Here is an 18,268-nt window from a genome sequence, read left to right on the forward strand (position 1 = left end):
TTTTACGCTTAGGAAGAACACCAAGTAAAGAAGCCTGGAATGACAGGCTATAGCCAGATTGTGAAGGGCTTTAAAAGCCAAACAGAAGAATATGTATTTTAACCTAGAAGCAAAAGGGAACCAGTAGAACTCTTTAAGCATAGTAGGGTAGGAAGGCTGGCATGATCAAACATGTGCTTTAGCAATACCACTTAACTGAATTTGCCAGCATCCTCAATCTGACCAACCTAAGAATGTTTGCCAACATCCTCAATCTGACTAACCTGAATCCTACCCACACAGAACTCTGAAAATCTGGGAGTTTGATGTTGTCACATAACTTCTACAACTGCCAAGGGAGAATTAGCATTATAAATCAGACTCCTGCTTGCCCCCTTCTCCCTCCCAGCAAGCCCTGGCAGAAACCATTTCATTTTGGTGAGAGGAACTATGTAGGGTATCCATACCAGCAGCATAAATAAACAAAACTTAAGGAAAATAAATGGTCACTGAAAGTCTTCTGAAAAACGACAAAGAGGAAGACCCACTGCCAAAGTAAATAAGTCAAATCAGTAGATTTTCAGGAGAACACAGTCTGGAGCTCCTGAGTCATAGCATTTGAGGCAAAAGACATTAGGGAATGTTTCACTAGCAAACTGTGAGAAAAGGTATAGCTATTTAATGGAGACAGAACTTCAAGTCCTGAAGCAATTCTCTAAGATTACACATGGCCCTAGCCAGAAGAACCAAAACAGTCTCCAGTTCCCTTTCAATTCATTTCACTTGATATCTACCTAAACCCTACTCTCTACTGTACATCCCAGTGGCTAGCCAATTTTCTACAGTTGAGAGGCAAACCTCCAGAAAAAGGAAAATGTTAAGAAGCTAAAGGAAAAACAAACAGAGGAATATCCAAAAAATGTTTAGGAAAAGAAAGGTAAAAACTTTGGGGTTAACAAAACAGTGGAAATACAAATTGTGGTATGTGAAGTAGTGGAATACTATTATGAGAAGAGAAGACAAGTAGTCAGAAAAACCTGGCATGATTTGTTAGACCTCACGCAGAGCAAAGTAATCACAAACAAGAAATAATATGCAAAATGACTGATAACATAAAGGGGGGGGGAAATCACTAAAAACATTAGAATTTAGAGCAATGCTTTCTCTAGTGTTAACACCAGAGAACTGAACCACACCCCCTCCCCATTCCCTTTCTGAAGAGAAATGGGGGACCATGGGTTCAGAGTATAGCATACATTGTCAGACATAGCCAATGAGTCTACCTATTTTGCTTAGTTTTACCTTTTTTAAAAAAAAATAAGGGAAAGGTTAGTAGAGACGGTTGTCATTAAATGACAATGTTTTTAAAAAGGGGCAGCTATGTGGCCCAGTGGATGAGCACTGGCCCTGGAGCCAGGAGGACCTGAGCTCAAATCGGGCCTCAGACATTTGACACTTACTAGCTGTGTGATCCTGGGCAAGTCATTTAATCCTGATTGCCTCACCAAAAAGCAAAAAATAAATAAATAATGTTTAAAAAAATTAAACTAATATTTTTAAAGAAAAAGCTTATAAACATTGTTAGATGAGACTAAGAACAGTGAACAGGTAAAAGTTCAACATCAAGAAAACAGTTAACATAATTAATCATTAAAAACAAAAAACATCCAAAACCACTTGATCCACAAATACAAGCAGAGAATGGCTTTGACAAAGTACAGCCTTCATTTATGCTAAGAAAAAAAAATCTCTAGAAAGCATAGGCACAAAATCTTTTTTTTTTACTATGATAAAATGTATCTAAAACTAAAAATGAAGGTGACTGTTCTGACTTTATTTAAATCACCTTACCACTAATTACCATGGTCACTGCAGGATCCTGGTTTACAATCCAGTTAGAGAAATGGTCTAACTAAGGCAGCTATGATTTGGGGGAAGGGGGGGTAGGAAGCTGGGCAACTCAAGTAAATAACTGGTATGTAGGAAAAGAAAGTGGTGCAAGTTATAGAACAGACTTTTCTTTCTTTTCTTTTCTTTTTTTTTGGCAAGGCAGTTGGGGTTAAGGGACTTGCCCAGGGTCACACAGCTAGTAAGTATCAGCTGTCTGGTCTGAGACTGGATTTGAACTCAGGTCCTCCTGACTCCAGGGCCGGTGCTCTATCCACTAAGCCACCTAGCTGCCCCTAGAACAGATTCTTACTAACATTCACATGGTACCAATTGACTGTTGCCAGCAAATTACCTCAATGGTCATTCATCAACATTACAAGCACTGTAGGAAGCTAAAAGCTCATTTGAGGCAGGTATATAGACATATCTCTTCACACCTGTATTTCCTCCCTTCCTCTTAGTTATGCCAAAGAAAGCAAAACACTCAAAACTACAAAAGAAAAAGTAAAAAGTAGTATACCAAATGAAAAATGACATCCTACTAATTAAGAAGGTTTGAGACAGACTAAATGAAGGTACAAGAGTGGGCTGAATGACAGAAGAGATCCTGGGGGAAAAAAAAGTTGAGTCAAAGAAATTGAACAACTCACAGAAGAAAGTGTATTACAGGTAAAGGAAAAGTTATACTGCAGGAGTTCTTAATCTGGGGTCTATGACCTTTTAAAAAAATTCATGTGAAAATTCTTTAAATAGTGCTATATTTAAAAAATGCTATATAAATGCAAGGTGGTATGGTATTTAGTGTTAAGATGCATTACATTTTTTTAACAAATCTACCTTCCTTACCACCATGTTTATTTGCATAGTTTCTCTTATTCCTTTCCTAGCAGAAATGTTTGTTAGTATATAGAGAGGGCTAACACTTAAACTTTGCTTGGGTCTCAGTTTCCCTACCTGTCAAATTAAAATTAAATTAAAATTAAAATTTTAAAAATTAAGTATATTTCGATGTAACCCTATATAGTCCTATGTATTTTACTTAATGCATTTAGAAACACTACTCTAAGAAGGGAGTCCACAGATTTCAGCAGACTTCCAAGATCCAAAATACAAAAAAAAAAAATTTTAAGAACTCTGTTATAAATGAAAAGTGAGGAAAAGTGAGAAAACCTGTTTCCAGGGTTTCTGGTCCCAACCCTGCCACAAACTGGCTTACATAGCTTTGGGTAAATCATTTGACTTCTTTGCAAAAACAAGCAAAAACACTTAACAAAATACTATTAAATAAAATACTTCTGTCTCTATGATTCTCTAATTTCAGAAAATAGTAATCATGTAAGGAGACGGTCTGCTGGACCCTAAGACTAGATTGTTAATTAACAGAAGTAGAAGATGAATGTGTTACTCGAGGGGACTGGAAACACTGGAATGGTAGGACTCAGAGTTTAGTGCCCGTTCTACTGCTCACTAGTTGTGAAACCTTGAAGAAATCACATGATCTCTCGCATCGTCAGTTTCTTCAAACGTAAAATGAGGGGGCTGAGGCAGAATGACAAAAATTTAATTAAGACTGAGGATGCTTAAGCTAGAAAAGACTTTAGTCAAGGTTGAACAATATGAAGTTCTTGATCAGGGAAAGAACATGATCAATATAAATGATATTTAGACTATTCTATAAAAGAGATTGACAGACAGCATCCAGCAACTACTCCCTCTTCTCAACTAGAAAAGCTCATTTCTAGCTAACTTGAATATATATGATTGTAAGCCATTCTGAACAAAAGAGCACTCCTGTTTTTAGCTTGTGAAGAGGCTCAAAGAGGAGTTCTCAACATGAGGTTTTTGTTTTTTTACTTATTCCCATTCCAGACAGACATATACACAATTTATAGTGGCACTCTTCATAACAGCAAAGAACTGGAAGGAAGATGGAGGTATATCTTTGGGAATGGTGAACACTCAATGGTATACAAATGGAATGAAGTATTATTAAAACATCATATGAAACATCATAAATTATGAAGATGAAGAATTCAGAGAATGTTGAGAATACCTGTATGAACCAGTAGAGAGTGAAGCAAGCAAAACCAGTAGAATAATATACGTAATGACCACAATAATGTAAAGGAAAATGCCCCAAACCTTCAGTATCACAGTGAAGCATGCTGAAAAGCAGATCATGATTCATTACAATTTTCTATTTACTATCCAAGAACAGCTTCTTAGTTTAGAACTCCAATACAATCTTACTCATGACACCAATTCCAGCAGACTTCAGGTCCATCTTGACACTGATTGTACACCAACAAAATAAAACAAAAAAGTAAAAAACGAGGAATGTATAGGGTGAGCCTACAAAGCAGGGATTGGCTTTTTTCCCAAAATTAGGAAGATTATAGAGATTCTACTGTTAACCTCAGCTGACATTTACTAGCTATGTAACCTCTGACAAATCAATTCCATCTGCTTCAGTTTCCTCTTCTCTAAAACACAGATAATAGCACCTGCCTCCCAGGGCTGTGAGTAACAAAGGATACAGAACTTGTAAAGAGTTTGAAGCACCGTGCCTGGCACATAGTAGGCCTTTAATAAATGGTTGTTTCCTTTCCTTCCCCCTGACTGGGAGACTAAAAACCTGATGGCATGAGCTTCTGAAAGAGATATGGAAGTACTCGGCACAAAGTTCTGATATTCAGTGGATCTATAATTTAAACCTGCATGGCAAGAATGGATCCAAATAAAATGAATATTTCTCTACTGATATGTAATGAATTGTAGCATAACAACACACTCAGTAGGCCCAAAAGCCTTCTAAGAGATGCACCTACTGAGTTGACAAAATGATGCTACAAATCTAGTCTCAGAGGACTTATGGACCCACTCCCCTCTTTAATATTAGAACCCAGTCCTAAGCAGCAGGATGTTACTATCCCAGGATAATGCTCCTTAATCCTTGCATTTAAGAAGGCTTTAACGGTTTATGTTAAATTTAGACTGTGGCAGACAGCCTTTGCTATCTGCTAGTGGCTCTATCTCTTCCTATCTCCACTTCCAGCCTTTACACACCCTACTCCATCTCTACCCTTTTTCACTTTTTCTTAGCCACCTCAAGCACATAAGGCTTTACTTAGTTGTCCTTCTGGTTTTAGTATTACACCTTTTAGAACTTTGCAATGGGCTATATGTAGGTAAAACAGAATACCTGGATTTTGTGCTATGAGCAGTTCTTGAAATTCATGGGACAAATAAAAATGAATGTCACCAAAGGATTTTTTAAAAGGCACAGGTTTATACACATCAGTTACCAGAATTAGTTACAAAAACATTTGGAGATCCCACTTTCATGGTTACTTTATAGCTTTCAGAAGAGTTCCACCAATATATTACAATTGAAACTCTGAGAGTGATTGTGTTTTTCTTCTAATTTTTGTTGGCTCAACCTCTAGCATGGCAGGCGTAAAATAAATATATTTAGATTAAAAATAAATTTTAAAGTGAACTCCCACTTTAGAAGCTTTCAGGTGTCCTTTTAATAACAGAAACCTTTATTGAGTGCCTACTAGATACAAAACAGTCAAAGCTAAATTATTTCCAGAAACAAGCCTGGGCAAGATTCCATGATGCCAAACCACTACGCAGTCTCCCCTAAAGCAGTCAGTCAATTGTGTCTACTCCCTAACTCTGATCTCCCAAAATCCCAAAGTCATTCCAAAAACAACTGGGAAAATGCCCAGTTGCCTACTGGAATATTCTAATCCTGCTCAAAGTTGCATACAGGGAATTCACCTACCAATAACTGAGAATCCCCAGTGTATTCCCCTTTATTCCTCTCAAAATGATGACAGATAAGTCCATCTCTCCAGCTACTTTGTGACTTAGAAAAAATTAAGGCTAAGGGAGCCAATGAAGGTAATCTTGTAAATTTAGAAAAATGCCACACAATAAGAATCGGAACTGAAGATATTAAAAAAACAGAAATGTTGATCATTTTGAAGATTCCTGCATATAACCAATATTTTTAGACAAAGCTGACTATCTGGATCTTAAGGACTTTACTACCATAGTGAACATGAAATGAGTCATTCTTGGAATGGCTCTTGAAAATATTACATTAAAGGCAGATTATCCAGATGAATTTACTTTACAGACCAGTGCTGAAAGGATCCTTAAAGATCACTTAGCCCTACTCTCAATGAGGAACTACTACATAGCCAGGGAGAAAACTCACTTTACCCAAGGTCTCACAGGTATTAAGTAGCAAAACAGAAATTTGAACCCAGGTCCTATGATTCCATATCCTCTTTCCACTATAAAATGCTGCATCTTACCTAAATATACATTTTTAAAATGGAAAAGGGTTTTGAGTTATTTTTGGCTATTTCAAAAGTTGGTGTTTTTTTTTTAAAACACCCACAATCTAGTTAAAACTGACATGTTGGTCAGTTTTCATGAAGTAATTCTGTTTTAGACAACAGTTATAATGTTAGAACTCAGTTTAGGGTTTGCAAAAGTGCTTTCCTTGTTAAAATTTAAAATGTACTTACTAGTCACAAAGATTTATCGTTCAAGTGAATAAAGCTTACAACTTAAATTTGGGGATATTCACTGTTGGTTGGTCTTTCACTCGCTCCCTTCTGTTTCTCCCTACCCCCATCAACATACTCAGAGTAAATAGCATTATCAGAAACAATTACATTTTGGATCCCTGCTTCCTTTTCAATATTAACCTTAACTGGAAACCACTTCAGAAGGGGGAAGTCAATACTAGACTGTTCTCTGGTCACAGCCAAAATAGAGCAGAAAAGAAATGAAGAGAAGAAATCTTTAAAATGTAGTTTTTACTTATGTTGTACAAAAACAAACACTTAATACTGAGTTATCATCATCAGGGCAGCCATGCCCCCCAAAAAAATCACATGACTTCCATAAAAATATACTCAAGGAAGCAACAATTAGGCAAACCCAGAAGCTCAACTTCTCCATCAAATTAATGAATCAAGCAAAGTGACTCTTCAGGGGCTGCTGGCATTCTTTTAAAACCCCTCCTGAAACAGACTTACTCAGAAGATGAGAACAGCAAGCTATCTCTTCCTTTAAGGAAAAGCACACAGAACAAAGGCTCCATAATTTAACCTCAGAATATTCCCACCACTTATTATCTTTTTTTCTTGTAGATTTTGCTGTTGTTGTTGTTGTTTAGTCATGTCCAATTCTACATGACCCCATGGATGATATCATGCCAATAATGTACAGGGGGGGTTCTTGGCAAACATTCTGGAGTGGTTTGCCATTTCCTCTTCCAGTAGAGCAAGGCAAACAGAGCTTAAGTGACTTGCCCTGTGTCAGATAGCTACTAAGTGTACAAGGCCAGTTTGACCTCAGGAAGATGAGGCTTCAGGTCCAGCACTCTATCTACTGAACCACATAGCTGTTTTTCATTTAATTTTTGTTTCATGAAAGAGATGACCTTTGGCTTACTGATTTATATCCCTCTAATCTATCTATTTCTCATCTACAAAATAAGACAATTAGACCAGATGATCTCCAAAGCTCCCTTCAGTTCTCACAGTCTATGATTCTTATGAGAAGCATTTCAAACTCTTTCAAATTACTTTCATTAATTGAAGCTTCCATAGTTTGGAATAATCCAGAACAGATAATCCAAAAGGCATCATTATTTGGACTTGAGATGCATTCTTTTCCTTTTTTGTAGCAGCAGCAAATTTACTCACCCCATTATCTATACCTTTGTCTAGTAATACTGAAGTTTACACCCTTGAACAGAAACTAACTGAAATAAAAGGACCCAAAGCATATGAGTGGCTAGTTTGAGCTCAGATAATTTTAGACACAGGAAGGGCTTGACTACAGATCAAAATAGCTTTAAAGCACAACTCCCTAGTCATAGACATTGCGGAGGGAGCCAAAAGAGAGCTTAAATAAAATAAAAGGGAAGTTGATCCAGTTTCTACACCCTTTTGTAATATTCCCATTCAAACAGTACAATGAAATGGAAGAATCCAGTTTTACACAAACTATGAAAAAGACCTGGACTTACCAGAACAGTATCCGTAAAATATTGGCTACTAATAACACTAGACACACATAAGTGGAAAACCCCTCAGCATTCTGAGTTCTTTTGATGTCTCTGTACTGGGGTATATATGGCACAACACCTCCAAACACCATGGCCCCTGAGGCACCCCATGACACTATTTGATGTAAAAGGATGAAGAGCCACTCCAGACCATCTGCCTCCATCCTGAAGATCATGGGTGGCCTTGAAGCAGCCAAGTTACTGTCCAGAAGACCTCAAGACCCCCTTCCCTTATTGCTGAGGCCAGGGCACTCCAGACGTTGCTCAGTTATTTCCCAACAGCTGGAGTCATCCTGGTGTAATAATCCTCCACCAACGCAACCCTACCAGAGAAAACAGGAGGGAAAAGTAAATAAATAACTTGAGAGGAGTTCCACATGGACCCAGCTCCAGCCCCTCCTCCCAACACACACAGACACATATCCACACACACATATCCTCATTCCATAATAGAAGTTAAAGGTCCCTAGCATCTCTCCACAACATACACACACAGGTATGTACCTTCTGCCCTCACTTCTTCCCATACTTTCAACAGGCCCGAATCAAAGTGCTCCACCCTAGGTTCCCCGACTCAGCTGAGGGGAGGTTGGGTGATACACCTGCCTGTCCCCAGCAAAGCCACAAGCAGCAGCCACACCTTGTCCTGGAGAATGAATGAATGGAGGAAGGGGGCAGCCGGCGGCCTCTCGGGGCGAGAGAGGGTTTAAATACCCAACAAGAGCGCCTCTGACTTCATTAGTGGTGAGAAGAGAGCCACCCGATCACCCCGGGAGGGTACCTGATCCCGGCCTGGCAGAGGAGGGGAGGAACCGAGAGAAGGTGGGCCAACCGCCCCCACACACGCCCTCCGACCAAAGCGGAGGCTCCGAGGAGGCTTCCTGCGGTGTCCCAGGGAACACGGGAGGGGGACTATCGCTACAAAAGCCCACCCCCCAACTATTCCCGGGCCCCGCCAGCAGTTGCTAGTAGCTCTCCCCGAGAACCTCCTGCCGGGGGGAGTGAGAGACAAAGCAAGGGAAAGGAGGGTAGGGAAAAAACTTTGTTGAGGGAGGGGGCTGCACACACACACACACACACACACACACACACACACACACACACACACACGCGCGCGCGCACGGAAGCCCCGTCGTGGGCCAGCTGAGGGGGACACTGCAGACACCCATCCGGAGGGAGGCACCCGGCAACAGCGGCTGCAATCCTTCCTTCCTTCCTCCCTCCCCACTCTCCTCCTCCCCCTCCAGCCCGCCACCTTCCACGGCTCGGGGTCCCAGGGCCGCCGCCGCCTCTCAGCCCGGAGCCCGCACAGCACGTTCCGCCTTCCTCACCTCACAGCCCCCTCCCCGCGGCCGCCGCCGCCGCCGCTCCGGAGCCAGGACGCCCCAGCCCCTGCCCCGGCCCGCGGCTCAGTCCCTCTCTCTCTGCCTCTCACCCAGCGGCTCTCACCGCAGCCGCGGCACCCCCCATTCCTGCGCCCCTGCCCAGACCAGCCCCGCGGCCCCGCCCAGCCCGCACCGCCCCCACTCCCGTCACCTCCCCACCTACCTCGGCCGCTGCCCCGCTATTGGTGCCATGAGCCAGCAACATCGCGCAGGGAAGACTCGAGCCCTGCTCCCGCGGCGTCACAAGAACCCGAAACTCCGCCCACGTTCGAGCGAGGAAGGAAAAGCCCCCGGGTGTCTACGCGCTGGGTCCTAGAGAGCGCTGCGTGGCAGGGGCGGGGGCGGGAGCGGGGGCGGGGGCGAGGAGCCGGAAAGCGTGCGTGGCCGGCGGGTGGGGGGAGACTGCACTCCGCCGCTGCTGCGCGGGTTGGGGTGGAGCCACTTTCCCCACTCCGGTGAGTGTTTTGTGCCTTTGGGCTAGGTGGTTAATTCCGGGCTAGAGACCTAACCTGAACCTGCCCCGAGTGGGAAATGAGGTTGGCCAGAAACCACCGCGTGTAATAGAGCTGACTGTGAAGTAGAGGCAGAGCATCCAGAAGCTGGAAGGTAGCCGAGAGGTAACAGCCACGACGCCGAAAGGAGCCTGATTCGGAGAGCTCCCACTGGAAGAGCATTTTCCACTTGACTAAGTACTTTTTCTTCCCAACACCTTCTTCGTCCCACCGCCACCATGAAGAAGGTACTGTATTATCCAGTGTTTAGCACAGTGCCAGCCACGTAGTGGGCGCGTAATAAATGTTTATGGAATTGAATTTTACAGATAAGGACGTTAATGAGTGACTTGCTGAAGATCACACATTCGGTCCATTCAACAAACTCGTATTAAGCGCCTACTTAATGAAAACAGAGAGTATTATGTTAAGATCTGGGGGAGATACAAAAGTTTAGGTAAAACGATACTCAAGTGGTCATGGAATATAATAGCTAGAATCTAGTGTTGTAGGGTTAGCAATGCCCTTTACATGTACTACCCCTCTGGGCTCCTCTACAAAAGAAGAGAATTAGACCAGATGATCTCCAAAACCTCCTCTAGTTCTCACAGTCTGATTCTTAGGAGAAACATTTCAAACTCTTTCAAGTTTCCTCACAACAACCCTGGAAAGCAGGTTTTATTATCTCCATTTTACAGGTGAGGAAACCGAGGCAGAGGGGGTGTAAAGTGCCTTGCGTAGGGTCACCGAGCTAGTATCAGAGGAGGATAATCTTGGTACTCAATCAGTACTCTCTGCCCCTCTGATTAGACCATCTGACTGGAGGGCAGAACCATGAACTCCAAAACCTCTGTTTAAGGCCCCCCCATAATCTTCTCCCCATTTCTGCACTACTTAGGGACTTTTTGGACTTCATCGTACTTCTTTGCTGTGTTGTTGTCTTTCCCTATTAGATTGTAAGCTCCTTGAAGTCAGGAACTGACTTTTTATTTGTATCCCCAGCACAGTGCCTAGCACAAATAGGTGCTTAATAAATGTTTATTTACTATTGACTATGCACTGCTCCAATTTTTAGGAAATTCTTCCTTAATTTGAGCCAAAATCTACCTCTGTATACTTTGAATCCTATATATGTATGTATGTATGTATGTATATATATATATATATATATGTGTGTGTGTGTGTGTATGTACATATATTCACGTTTATATAAGAGAGAGCTCACTTTCATAAGTGAGAAAACCCAAATCACTCTGGCACTTATTGATTGGCCAACAATAGGTCCCAGCCCAAGCCCTACCTGGTTTGTTTGAGCTCTGTTGGCTCAGAGTTAATGTAAATAGCAATTGTTTTTCTTTTGGCCAGAAACCCTGAAGGTCTTCCCCTCTCAGATTGTTGGTTTTTTGGTTTTTGGTTTTTGTTTTAGTAAGTAAAAGAGGCCCTTCTTTGCTTCATTTCTTACCTAGCCTTAATCACTGAGTGGGTATTGCCTCAAAGTGAGAACTCCGAGAGACTTTAGCTTATAAAGGCCAAGGTCTTACACAGCTCTGTCAGGGCCATCTCCAGTCATCCTGATCTTTATCTTGCCACTGAACCCACATGGCTCTGGAGGAGAAAGTGAGGTTAGTGACTTTGCAGAGTCTCCTTCACTTAAGTCCAATTCACTTGCAAGTCATAGCATCACCTTCCTGACATCTTGGTCCTCTTCAAGAACAAAGGACAAGGGGCAGCTAGGTGGCGCAGTGGATAGAGCACCGGCCCTGGATTCAGGAGGAGTTCAAATCCGGCCTCAGACACATAACACTTACTAGCTGTGTGACCCTGGGCAAGTCACTTAACCCTATTGCCTAGCCAAAAAAAAAAACAAACAAAGGACAAACAACAACAACAACAGTAATAAGAGAGAGCTGCTTCAGTCTTATGCAGCAACTTTTACCTTCGTATCTCGTGGCAGGAAAATCAGCTGATATCAGAGTTTTGAAAGTCACAAGTCACAGAGGAAGTAAATAGCAGAATTAACCATACATTTAGGTGTTGGTAGGAAACCACTTCCATAATGGTTTCACAAAAAGTATCCCAGTATAACAGCTAGAAGGATCCTTGGAGATCACTTAATAATAATTGAGATTTACATACTACCTTAAGGTTTAAGAGTGTGTTCCCACTTAAGCTTCCTGTAGCCCTATGAGATAAGCCCTAAACACATTTATCCTGTTTTACAGGTGAAGAAACTAAGGCTTAGTGAGGCTGAACGGCTTGCTTATGGTCACATTGCTACTAAGTATCAAAGAAGAGATCGGAATCCAAGTCTTTCTGAACCTAATGCAGTAGTCTATACCTTTTTGCCATATCTGGTCCAACTCCCTCATTTTACAGATGAGGAAACTGAGGCCCAAAGAGGCAAAATGGCTTGCCATAAGTAATACAGCAAGTGTAATTTTCAGTGACACCTGCCCAAAAATATTTCCCATAACTACCTTCTACAATATCTGAAATCCCATAATTAGATTCATTTCGGTTGAGGTACTGAGTCTCTTGTTAAAAATCCCTAAATAGGACAAAATCTATAATCATCATCTTAATAATCAGTTTGTTACTTTGATTAACAGGGAGCTTAACTTAAAAATAAGAGACACAGGACCAGCAAATTTTGATGAGCAATGGTTATAGTCTAGAGTAGAGGTGCCCACAACACTTCTCAGTAAGACACAAACCAGATTAAAATGCTATTGGGAAAAAGAAAAGATCTAAAATATCTAGGAAAATAGCATTTCCAGACCATAAACTTATTATAAAGCAGCAGTCATCAAAACCATCTGGTGTTGATTAAAGAACAGAGAGATAGATCATTGGAACTGACTAGACAAGGAAGATTCAGAAAGAACCCAATAATCCAGTGTTTGATAGTGTGGAAATACAAATTATCTAAGAAAAAGCTCCCTATTTGATAAAAACTGGAAAGCAGTCTGGCAGAAATTAAGCTTAGACCAATATCTTATACCACACTCCACAATACATTCTAAATGGTACTTGACCTTAAAATTGAAATACCTCTCATAGCTTTGGGTAGAAGATATATTCTCAACCAAATGAGGTAGAGACAATTACAAAAAGATAAAATAAATAGCTTTCATTTGACAGTGAAAAGCTTCTACACAGACAACATTGATGCATCAAAGATAAGAAGAAAAATGGCCAAATAGGGGGGGAAATCTTGTATCAAATTTCTGTAATAAGGTTTAGTATCTAAGCTATATAAACAATGAATAACTGTCTTATATAGATACAGATATGATAGTTATTCCCTGATAAATGGTCAAAGGATATTATTTTCAAAGTAGTTACAAAGTAATTCATAACAACATGAAAAAAAGTTCCAATCCACTAATAATAATAGAAATGCAAATCAAAACAACCCTGAGATTTCACCTTACACTCTGAAAATTGACAAAAGTGTCCAAAGATGGCAACAGTCTGTGTTGGATGATAGATAGGAAAAGAAAGATAGGGACACCAATACATTTTGGGAAGCAGTTTGGAATTATGCGAATAAAGTAACTAAAATGGCCATACCCTTTGAACCAGAGACTCCTTTACTGGCCTCAAGGAGCCACTAATAAGAAAAAAGTCCCCATATACTCTGGAATATTTATAGCAGCAATTTTTTGATTTTGGGAGGGTTTTTTGCTTTTTGGTGAGGCAATCAGGTTTAAGTGACTTGCCCATGGTCACACAGAGCAGCATTTTTTTGTAATAAGCAGATGCCTATCAGTTGTTTATTCAATCTTGTCCAGTTCTTCATAACCCCATTTGGGGTTTTCCTGACAGAGATACTGGAGTGGTTTGACATTTCCTTCTCCAGCTCATTTTATAGATGAGGAAACTGAGGTAAACAGTTAAGTGATATTGTGCACAACTAGTTCACTTGGCTACAGAGCCTAACTAGGACCTAGGATTTCCCAATCACCTGAAGAATCAAGACCAGCTTGATCTTTCACTCCAAGCACGCATTGATGAGGCGGGAGAAAAGATGGTGGCAACTCCGTTTATTTTTAGCAAAGCACTTACTTATATAGTAAAATAACAGGAACTCTTTCTCAAGTTACAATGACATATAGCCCATGCTGTGCTCAAGGACAGTGCATGCACAGTCCGTGCACTTACCTACCACCAATCACAAATACATTGTTAATGACTAATGAGTAACTAGGGAAGTTAGAGATACATAGAATGGAGCACCAAACCAGGTGACCTTTGCTCATAGATCAGTCACATGAGAGGGGCCTCCGCCCATCAGTGAGACCTCATGAACAGCCTGTGTCCCTCTACATCCTTACAGATCACCAACAAAGTAACTTGCCCAGGGTCATACACCTAGCAAGTGGCTGAGGCCAGATTTGAACTAAGGTCTTCCTGACTCCAGTCACCTAGCTGCCCTTCCATCAATTAGGGAATGACTGTAGAGCAGCTAGGTGGTACTAGTGAAGGTGACTCTGAGTTCAAACTTGGCCTCAGACACTTACTAGGGGAGTGACCCCAGGCAAGTCACTTAAACCCATTTGCCTCAGTTTCCTCATCTATAAAATGAGCTGGAGAAGGAAATGGCAAAGCTTTCCAATATCTTTGCCAAGAAAACACCAAAGAGGGGTATGAAGAGTCAGACACGACTGAAAAATGACTAAACAACAGCAAAAAAATTGTAGTACATGAATGTAATGGAATTTTACTGTGCTATAAGAAATTATGGGTGTGACAAATACAAAGAAGCATGGAAGGATCTACGTGAACTGATGCATAGTAAGTTATCAGAGCCAAGGAAGATATTTACAGTAACTAAAATAATGTAAACGGAAAGAACAATGACACCAAAAAAAAAGGAAATGTCAAAAAAAATTATAAAGAACAAGTGGGATTCAAATGAAGATGTACGAGAAGATACTCCCAACCTACCCCTTTGTGGAGGTGGGAGGTCCACAGGTGTTACATATTGCACATGTTTTCAGACTTTTTCAATGTATTGATCAGTTGTTCTGTGTTTTTTTTCTTCTCTAAAACTGGAAGGATACATGAAATTACTACGCCAATGTAAGAAATAGAAAATATCAATAAAAACTAGGCTGCATACAGATCTCAAACTGCATTAGAACCATCCCGATATAACTAACTTTCTTTTACAGAAATATCTAGCTAAGACTTAAAAAGGAGAAACTTGCCTAGGCTAGCTTTTTAGGGAGTTAATTTATCCTTCCAAATCTTTTTCTGAATCTATGGTTGCTTACTCATTGTTGATTTTCCAAAGAGGGCATGAAACAATGTAAGAAAAAGCTGCTATAGAGTAAGCTATTTTGCAACACCTTCTTTAGTTTCACAAGTACCATGTGGGAAGGCACAAATAGTTTCTGGGGAAAAGTATCTGGGGTAGTAGTGGACTATAGGCTCAGTATGAGCCATCAGTATGATGAAACCCCAAAAGGTAATATGCTCTTAGAGTACCTAAAAAGGGGCACAGACAAGAGCAGGACATCTAAAGTATTGTGTTCAGCTCTGGGCCCTACGTTTTAGAAAGGACATTGATAAACTGGTGGATGTCCAGAGGAGGACAAAAATATGAAAAGGCCTGGAGATTATATCATATGAAGATTAGTTGAAGGAATTAAATAGAGAAAACTTAAGAGGAACATAACAGCTTTCTTCAAGCGGAAGAAAGTTGAGATTTGTTCTCCTTGACTCCAACTGGCAAAATTGGAAACAGTGGATAGAAGTTGAAAAAAGGACCATTTAAACCTGGTGTAAGGAAAGTATTCCTAACAAGTACAGTTTTTCTAAACCTAGAAAGGGTTGCCTGGGAGTTAGTGAGTTCCCTCATTGAAGGTTTTCAAGCAGAAAGAAGCTGGACAACTCTTAATTGTGTTGTCCTGTTTGGGTACAGATTGGACTAGATGGTCTCTGAGGTCCCTTCCAACTCAGACAATCTGGAATTCTAACGTTCTGTGATTCTCAGATTCTGAAGAGCCCTTTAAGGCAGCACAGGGCCTGACCACCCCACTTCTTTAACCTAAGCTACGATTCTGCCATTACACATTTCTGACTCGGCACTACTTAAAATTTTCAAAGGGAATAACTTGAAATGCAGTGCTGTTTGTGCAGGAAATGAAATACAGTGGAAAAAACACTGCAGGATGACTGGGAGAGAAGCAGCAGCTGTTCTCAGATGGTTTCCTCTTAACCACATGTACTTATAGCTCTGAATTCATATTATTTTTTTAAGAGATTGCTCTGGAATCTGATCCTCCATCTCCATTATCAGGAACATAAGCTCTGATTTTCCTCTGGGAGCTTCAGTGAAGCTACAGAGATTCAGATGCTGAGTCTCACTTGAATCTGAATGAATCCCCTTCCTTCTGTTGATTATCTCCAATTTATCCTCTGTATATCTCATTTGTACATAATTGTTTGGATGTAATGTCCTCCATTAGACAGTGAGCTCCTGAGGAACAGGGACTGTCTTTTGTTTTTCTTTGTATTCTTAATGCTGTCTGGCATGTAGTAGGGGTTTAATAAATGTTTAATGACTGACTCTACAGAATGAATTAAGTTATTGTTGCTGCTGCTTGTTTGCTTCCTGACTAGGTGGTATCCTGAGGCTGAGTGAACTCTTGTGCGAGACACTACAGAATGGATTCTCAGTCCAACACAGGCTGGATTAAATGACTTCTGAGATTCCTTTCAACTCCATTCTATAATTGATTCTACTACAGTGTTGCCCCTTTTGAAAGTTCAGCAAAACCGAAGGTCTGTAAGAATTGAGAGACATTAAAAGGTAAAGGAGAAAGCCAACAGATGCAAAATAGATTGTCATCACCCTAGCAAGGATGGAAAGCTTGAATACCTAGATGGTAAATGTGGTGGCCAGCAAGACAATGAATTTGCCTCAAGGGCGTGGATTGCGAAGAGCCAGTACAACCAGTCAGTGAGGGACACATATTGTCATCCCACTAGCAAGTTGCTCAGTCTCCTCCTTGATACTCTCTTCTCTAGATTTTTAGGACACTGTTCTCTCCTGGTTCTCATCTTACCTGACTGCTCCTTCTTTGTCTTCTGAATCTTCTTCCAGATCATGTCCTCTAACTGTAGATGTCCCTTAGGGTTCTGTCCTTGACTGTCTTCTCCCTCTGTGCTACTTCATTTGGTGGTCTCATCAGCTCCCATGGACTTAATTACCATCTCTATGCTGATGATTTTCATATCTGCCTATCCTGTCTCATTCCTCTTCTGACTTCTAATTTCCCATCTCCACCTGCCTTTCAGGCATCTCAGATGGGATATCCCGTAGACATCTTAAACTAAATATGTCCAAGATAGGACTCATTATCTTTCTGCCTAAACCCTTACCTCTTATACTTTCCCCATTACTGTGAAGGACAACACTATCCCAGTCCCTGAAGCTCAAAACCTAGGTCTGTCTCCTCACCATCTCTCACACATACACACCCCCCCCCGCATCCAATCTGTTGTCAAGGCCTGTCAATTTCATTTTTGCAACATATCTCAAATATGATCCCTGCCCTCTGACACTGCCACCAGTCTAACATCATCACCTCATACTTGGACTATTATAATAGCCTACTGGTGTTTCTTCCTTCCTCCCTCAAGTTTCTCACAACTCCAATCTATCCTCCATTCAGTCACTAAAGGGATTACCCTAAAGCACAGGTCTAGTCATCACACACACACACACACACACACACACACACACAGTCATAATTTTGCTTCTAGGATAAAATGCAAAATGTTCTGTTTGCCATTCAAAACCCTTCATAACCTACTCTCACTCCCTAACATGCACTCTTTGATCCAGTGGTGCTGGCTTCTTGGCTGTTCCACAAAGAAGCCACTATATCTCTCAGTACTTAAAGTTTATGCTCACTTTCCTCCCACCCCTGTGTTTGACTCTGAATGTATTTGAGGGTGAGTGTGCTCCCTGGCATTGGGAAGAAATGCTTTGTAACAACTGTTAGTAATGCTTTTTAAGTACTGTTCTTGCTATGCTATTTGAAAAGTAAATAAATGCCTTTACTATAGAACTGAATCTTCTGGCTCATTGTGAAGGAAAACACACACTTAGGGGCTCATGAACTCACACTCAAGAAGATAGCTACCCCCCAGGGTTACTCTTAGAACATTGAAAATAGTAATTACCAGGCCTCTGGAGAGAGATGGTGGTGGTGCAAGTTGGGGAGTGAGCCCAAAGTGGTATTATATCATTAATAATTAATGATAAATCATTATTTAAGTAAAGATGTTTTCAGGAGTGTCAACAATCAGTCTGAAGAGTTCTCTAATCAACTTGCTGAGATTATAGGCTAGGGACCATTGTATAGAGGCAGTGAAATATGAGCATGCCTACAGGTTACAGTGACTAGGAC

The 18,268-nt window shown here is 41.0% G+C and overlaps 1 protein-coding gene and 1 long non-coding RNA gene across 4 annotated transcripts in view; one reads left to right on the plus strand and one right to left on the minus strand.

The window, feature by feature from the left end:
- The window catches only part of SLC66A2 (solute carrier family 66 member 2), a 169,179-nt gene extending 159,578 nt beyond the window's left edge, over positions 1–9,601 (minus strand). For 2 of the 3 annotated variants that reach the window (XM_020986903.2, XM_020986901.2), the window contains exons 1-2: positions 9,515–9,601; positions 7,928–8,289 (exon numbers count right to left, since the gene is read on the minus strand). In XM_020986903.2, coding sequence (XP_020842562.1) covers positions 7,928–8,142 — 215 coding nt within the window. In that variant the 5' untranslated portion in view covers positions 8,143–8,289; positions 9,515–9,601. Of the gene's footprint in view, positions 1–7,927; positions 8,290–9,297; positions 9,422–9,514 lie in introns of those variants that run through there. The other variant, XM_020986902.2, reaches the window with a different exon arrangement.
- Positions 9,602–9,715: 114 nt separating this feature from the next.
- Positions 9,716–17,926, plus strand: LOC144456997 (uncharacterized). Its single transcript, XR_013486250.1, has 2 exons — positions 9,716–10,090; positions 16,473–17,926. It is a non-coding gene; the product is annotated as an uncharacterized LOC144456997 (long non-coding RNA).
- The last annotated feature ends 342 nt before the right edge of the window (positions 17,927–18,268 follow it).

The sequence above is a fragment of the Phascolarctos cinereus genome, unplaced genomic scaffold, assembly GCF_003287225.1.
Source record: "Phascolarctos cinereus isolate Bilbo 61053 unplaced genomic scaffold, phaCin_HiC Scaffold_4;HRSCAF=312, whole genome shotgun sequence".
In the NCBI taxonomy this organism is placed as follows: Eukaryota; Metazoa; Chordata; class Mammalia; order Diprotodontia; family Phascolarctidae; genus Phascolarctos; species Phascolarctos cinereus.